This window comes from Glycine soja, chromosome 16 (assembly GCF_004193775.1).
Source record: "Glycine soja cultivar W05 chromosome 16, ASM419377v2, whole genome shotgun sequence".
In the NCBI taxonomy this organism is placed as follows: Eukaryota; Viridiplantae; Streptophyta; class Magnoliopsida; order Fabales; family Fabaceae; genus Glycine; species Glycine soja.
This window is the reverse complement of record NC_041017.1, coordinates 27,264,571-27,271,413: the sequence shown is the minus strand read 5'-3', so window position 1 is coordinate 27,271,413 and position 6,843 is coordinate 27,264,571. Positions and strand designations below refer to the sequence as shown.

Genomic DNA, 6,843 nt, shown 5'->3' with positions numbered 1-6,843 from the left:
CTTTTCTTAAAAATTCAACTTTGGTAGCAAAATCCAGCAAAACCAATCAACCAAAACAAAATCCAGCAAAATGTGTTCTCATTTTGTGATTTGGGTTTTCTGTTTTAGGGGATTTGGGAGCGCTGTTAGGTTTTACCTAAGGTCGGGATTTTTAGTTGATTTCGCGCTTTAAATTGCTTAAATTTTGATTGGATTTTGTTTTGGTTGATTGGTTTTGCTGGATTTTGCTTTGTTTCCTGGCTTAGATGAGTGGAACACATTTTGGGTATTTGGTTTGTGGAGGAAGGCCGTGTTAGGGAAGCAATTTATGGGGACTAAATGCCACCAGAAAGTGTTTAATCACACAATTTTTTACTATTTTTAACTGCCAGTAAAAAAAAATTGTCACCAGAGCAAATACCATAAAACAAAAAAAAAATAAACGAATTGCATCAATACATGTTAGAACACGTAGGGCTATGAAATAATTAAGACAAAGTCATTTAAAGGTCCAAATTGACAAGATCCCGACCACATACAGCGGCAAATAATAATTTTGGTTTAAATAACCCCACGGATAATTTATGCCTAGTAAGAGTTTAAATAAAGTAAAACGGAGGACAAAAAAACCAAAGTATAGCCACTCCAAAGATGATGAGAGGGGAAATAGCATCATACAATCATTCTGTAAAGCAGTTGTGGGACAAGTTCCATCAGCAGAAAGCCATCTTTCCCCTTCACTCACAGTCATCAACTAGTAGCTATCAAACTCATTCATCACCCATGATCATTGACCTCACATAATGCTCCTAAACCAGGTGGGAATATGACCCCAAAGATTTTAAAAAGCAGCTTAGGGGAATTCAGGGGAATAAAAACAAAAAGAATCCCCACATTAAAGCCAAGTTACCATCCCATCACCAGAGTAGGAACATTACACCCCATATAAACAAGTAATCACAAGAGTCATGCTACTAGCTCCAAAACACAGAATATATAAAATGTGCCCTTTGCCGGCCATTTTTACCATTTGGTGTTTTTTTCTGTTTTATAAAAAGGTATTTTCCTCCCATTTCTCAATCATGTTTTCCTAGATACCTCATGAGAAACCATATCCCACTGTGCAATATGTAAAACTTGAGACCATGATCCCTCCTGCTTCCTGCTTCCCTCTGAAGAATATTCTTCAAAAAAATGTTTTAAAGAACATCTGCAGCTCTAATTTCTTGCAGAAACAGAATGGTCTGAAACTTGAATACCAACTTGAGCAGTACCCTCGCTAGTGGAAATGAGATATTGACTATTCGAATCCCCAAAAGTTCTATTCTGTGAATCATCTAATATTCCAGCATTGTCATTGATAGTTGTCTCCAGAGCAATGTTTTGGACTTGTTCTGCCAGCTGTCCAACAGTTTGAGAACCTCTAACATTAGGAACCAGACCAGCAGGCAAGATCCATCTCCTCCAATCATTTCTTCTCCTTATTTTGTCACCCTATTATTGAAGAGGAATAAATTTAAAATAAAACTCAAGCAAACAATACCTGAAATATCATGTTTACTTAAATTTTAAAAAGTAGAAATTCAAGGCAAGCTAAAGAAAAATACCTGAACTTCAACAACAGATGAAGTTCGAACAGCATCTAACACAATCTGGATATTTTCAGTCAAATACTTGACCTGGGACAAAAAAAAAAAACTAGTCACCTAATGGTGAAATGCTTCAACCCACATTTCCATGGTAGAAGAATTTGCAAAAACAAAAAAACAAAACTTGGTTGGAATGGTACTCCCTCCATCCCAAAATAAGTGCCATGTTAGCTTTTCAATGTAATATTAATTGCCTTTTTCAACTGATGCCCCTAATAAGGGCCACTTTAGTTTTTTAATATAATATTAATTCTAAGGTTAGCTTTATAACTCTCTTTAATCTATTTATTAGCTTTTCTTGGTCTGTGTAAAACAAACTAGGACAATACTTATTTTGGGTTAGAAGGAGTAATTGAATTCTTGAAAAATAAAACACAGAACCACGTTATACAATAAACTCTACTCTACCAGACTACCCCACATATAAGACAGCTTTAGAAGTGAGTGTCCAAGAATCAAGCACAGGAGGCAAACGCCTAAAGACAATCATACTCATTTACTCATCGACTTCCATTCTCCGACATCAGTAAAAATCAAATTCTAGATAATTGGGAAAGTTCAATATCCATACACATTATAGGTCACACAAATAAATGACTGAACAGTTTAATCTTAAATCTGATAATTTAATATTCTAGAGATCCTCTATATTTACTATGCTACATCAGGGTTTACACAACAATAATACCTGGAAAAATACATAATAAAAAAGGACTAAATTTTGTTCACAGAAGCTGGTTTCTAATTACTATGTAAACAATTCAATTAATTGCTGAAATAGAAACCTAGTTTAGATAAGGATTGCAGCTTTAACACCCTAATCCCATGCTTAAAAAATGTAGCACTTACCATGCACCATATCTGTAATACCTGGAATTTGATATAAATACTGATCTTAAAAGTGTAAATTTATATTTCCCTCAAACATTTTCCATTGATATAATGCAAGGACATCTGCAACCATAGGGAGACAAAAAGCATATGCAACACAAAAAATATGCTACCACTGTTTGTCATCCCATGATTGTCAACGAGAGAACAATAAAATTAAAGGGGCAAATTGGGTCATAAAAATATTTCATCAATCATTATCCAATGTATGTGCTAAGAAATCAGCCAAACAATACCACAGAATGTTTCAGGTAAATGGTAGAGTTTAATGATAATAAAAAATAATTTAATCCTCCAACAAATAAATCATTTTTATATAAAAGGTTTTAAAAAATGCAGTATAATATTAGTCAATTATAAACATAATCAAGCAACCAACTTCAAAGTTAAAAAACCAAGCAATCAAATACCCCAAAACAACTTACTTTCTTGAAGCCTGCTATTAAATTTATAGGAACCCAGCCCTGGTCATCCATGTTCCGCCGCAAGTATGTATCTTTAACTAAATTTTCATTGCTGAAAAAACAATTTGTTGGTAAATCTACAGTCAGCATTCTAAAACAATTAAAAGCCATTAAAAAAAAAGTGGCTGATCAAAGTATAAGCAACACCTGAAATAGTAGTCAATCTGGTTGACAATCTTAGTATGCAACTGATTATCCAGAGGTTGGAAAAACATTGCATTAGGAGGTATTGGAGACACAAAAGGAACACCTCTCATTGATTCCAGAGGCGGAGGCGGAACATATACCATCTGTGGAGGTAGTTCTACAAATGCATACAATCATCAGACCATGTACATAAACTATAAAAGGACATCTTTGCATTCATTAACAGCGCATACCAGTAAACCCAATAGAGCCCCCATAAGGGCGCAGTGGAGGTGGTGGTGGAAACAATTGAGCAGGATTAGGAGGCGGTGGAGGCCTTATAAACCTCGGACCAAATCTCGGGGACATAAAGTTGTCTCTACCATTAAAATTCCGGTGATTATTCCAGTCCTGATTTCCAGGGTCCTGATCACGCCTTCCCCCATAGTTATTATGATGGTGGTGACCATCTCCACGCTGATGTGGACCACCACCATTCCGGTGCCTAAAAGAATTTCGATGCGGTGGGTGATCATTAGGCAAAAATCCAGCTCTGGGTTGATGCTCCTTAAGAGCCGAATTGTAGTTGTGGGACCCAGCAGGAGCAATTGGACCTTGAGGCCCAGACATATGTGGTGGATGATACCCTCCATTTGAATAGGTGTTCGAATTGCTGCGTTTAAAAGACTTCGGGTGAGTCTGCCCAGTGTTGTTGTTGTTGTTCGCGTTAGCATTATCCCTAACATTCCTATGTGGTGAGGGAGTCAGGCTTCCAGGACCCTACAATACACACACGTGCACTTATAAAACCAAACAACAAATATTCCAGAAAAGGTAAAAGATAAATTCTATTTGCAATCGCCGGCATCATCAACATTGATCTAAATTCTTCTAACTTAAAAGAGACTACCACTGTATTGTTTCTCAGTTCATAAAATATGAAAGAGAAAACAGCAAACACTAATAACAGAACGGAGAATTACCCAAAAACAATTAATATAATTCTAAAAAAATATAGCAACGTAAGCATTTTGTATTTTCCTTTTTAATGAAATCTCGAAGGAAAAAAACCTGCAATGGTGGTGGCACGGAGGACGTGTCCGTGGAAGCCTTCACCAATTCAGACGGCGACAGCGAGGGAGACGGCGATTTAGCCGGAGCGCGAGCGGACTCCGACGGCAGCGGCCAGGAATCGGCGCCCATGACGGAAGAAGAAGCGGCAGTCGAGGGTTTAATCCACGCAGCCCTCTTACCGGTATCGGCATTGCTTCCGCCGCCGTTGTCAGAGTCTTCCGGCGGCGGGGAGGAGGAGGGAGGTGCGGCGGCGGCGACAATCTGGCTCCATGGCGAGGAGAAGCCGGGCTTGGGGGAATGATTGGGAGAGGCACCGCTCATAGCCATTGAAACCAAAATCGAAATCGGAACAGAGTGAGTGAGTGTGTGTGTGTGTGTGTATTTGTTTGTGTGTTAGGGTTAATCTCAATCTCAATCGCAATGATCGAGGAGAAGATGGAAAAAAAATTCGGATTCGAAGAGAGAAAGAGAGTGTGTGTTAGGGTTTGATGATCTCTTTTTCTTCCAATCGCAAGTGGGAGAGGTATTTGATTTGTTAGAGTGTGAGCATTTATAGGAAGAGGGAAGAGAGGGTGGGGTCACGTTGGTTGTTCTTTTTTGTTCGCTTCGCTTCTTTCTTCTCTCTCTCAGAATCAGAAAATAAAATACGCTTCCTTCTTATACCAGGTTTTCTGTGACGTCGCACTTTACGCAAATACCCCTACTCGCGAATAATAATTTAATTCCAAAGATAGAAATATAACTACACTGTTTTATTCAAATTGTTATGAAATATATGCACATCTAATCTAATATCTGATATATCTTTAAACGAAGACGGATCAAGACATTTTAGGAGTAATTTTGAAAGAGTTCGTTATCGTTCTTATCTTTTATTTTTCTAATCTAATCATTTTTATATTAAAATTTTGAAAAATGAGAAAGAAAAAAATAAAGACTCTTCTTTAAGGTGCTTTCAATTTAAAAAAAAAAACTTGAACTCTCTTTCTTTTTTATTCAAATTTATTGCCATTAGGAATATATAATATTCCGTCTATCTTTTTTTAAAAAAATATTCGGTCCATCTTTGATATTCAGTATATTGGTTTAGAGAATTAATTGAATTGTTTACAGATATTTCATCCATATCGGGGTTTAGAGAATTAAAATCTTTTTCTGATATATTTATCATCAAAATATTTCATCTGTCTTTAAAAAAATATATATTATCTTATCTTATCTTATATTATTACCCTATATTATTAGAAATTTTAAATAACAATTGTTTTTATTCTCAATAAGATACGTAACTTTCTTTAATATTGAGTATCTGTATTTATTTTTATTTTTAATTACAATTTATTATACCTTTAAAATATTATTTTAATTTTTTTTTAAATCTTAATATTTGATATTAAATTACGGATATCTTTCTATTTTAATATATATATATATATATATATTGATTATCGTTTTACTCAGTTTTAATTTTAATTTATCACTTGAATCCTCATAAGAAATGTTTTTTTTTTATAATGATAGTGTTTTTTATGATTTCTTTTCTCAAGTTATTAACATTAATAGATAGGCACGTCAATTAAACTGGAACTTGCGGATATCCGTTTTAACTTTTGCCAAGGAAAAACTAGGTGACAAATTTCTATAAGGATCATGAACATAATTATTTTTCTTTTTAATATGACTTATTTTATATTTAAAGATCAATTAAAATTTAAATCCTAAATTATTTGGTTGAAAGACACAAATTGTTATTATTTATGTTAATTTTTTTAACCTATAATAGTAGGTCGAAGTTATGGTTGAGTTTAGCCGATCAACTCTCGATCTTGCTATATATAAATATAATTATATATAATAATAGATTTAGGATTTTATTTTTATAATTACTAGTGGAAATGCAGGCGTTGTCATGCATATGTTAGATTTTTATTTTGCTATCGCGGGTTTGACGTTAAACTTGAAATGTTTTTTTTCTTTTCAATTTATATTACTATATGCATTGAAGTGTATGTAGTAATACAGAGAACTTTAATTATATACACAAGAAAAAAATATTAGAAATATTTCAATAATAAAAATAAAATTTAAAATACTACTTATGTACAATACTTTTTGATAATTGATAATCATAAATCTTATTTAATTGACAAACCAAACAATACATACATTTTGAGTACTTCCTTGCAATCATAGGAACCAAATGTCAATTTTATCATTATTTTTATTAGTTATCCTAAAAGAAAAGATACCAATAAAATAATAAATATTAAATTTAAATAGTTTTTGACCTTTTAAGAATTCTTCTTAATGTTTTGCATAATACATCATTCATATAATTTCTTGGCTTTGAAAAATTACAAAATAAGTCATACAATCCTACATACACATGCCTAGAACCAAAAGAGAATGTAAGTATGTTTTTTTTTCTTTTTTAATTTATCATTCCAGCTGAAACTCAAGTGTTTGTATTTCTATTTTGTTATTATGTTTTTTTATGCTAGGATTAATTTTTTTTTGGATTTCCTCTTCTCGGAATATGGGAATTTTTAAAATCACTATTTTTACTTTTAAAAAATAAATGATTTTAAAATTATCAAAAGCCATTTTTAAAAATAGGTTTATAATTATGTTGCAATTCAAAAGTTTTTTTTTCTGCTTTT

The 6,843-nt window shown here is 33.4% G+C and overlaps 1 protein-coding gene across 1 annotated transcript; it reads right to left on the bottom strand.

The window, feature by feature from the left end:
* Nucleotides 1-418: 418 nt before the first annotated feature.
* LOC114390715 (la-related protein 1B-like) lies at nucleotides 419-4,805 on the bottom strand. The gene is made up of 6 exons (XM_028351573.1): nucleotides 4,181-4,805; nucleotides 3,364-3,889; nucleotides 3,131-3,287; nucleotides 2,945-3,035; nucleotides 1,587-1,658; nucleotides 419-1,473 (listed from the first exon to the last, which is right to left on the bottom strand). The coding sequence occupies exons 1-6, from the start codon at nucleotides 4,508-4,510 to the stop codon at nucleotides 1,198-1,200; spliced, it is 1,452 nt and encodes a 483-aa protein (XP_028207374.1). The 5' UTR covers nucleotides 4,511-4,805; the 3' UTR covers nucleotides 419-1,197.
* Nucleotides 4,806-6,843: the final 2,038 nt, after the last annotated feature.

Coding starts and splice junctions, on each gene's coding strand:
- LOC114390715 (XM_028351573.1), bottom strand. CDS start 4,510: ATGGCTATGAGCGGTGCCTCTCCCAATCATTCCCCCAAGCCCGGCTTC. Junction 3,890..4,180: donor CCGTGCCACCACCATTGCAG/GTTTTTTTCCTT, acceptor TGTGTATTGTAG/GGTCCTGGAAGCCTGACTCC. Junction 3,288..3,363: donor GGGCTCTATTGGGTTTACTG/GTATGCGCTGTT, acceptor ATGCATTTGTAG/AACTACCTCCACAGATGGTA.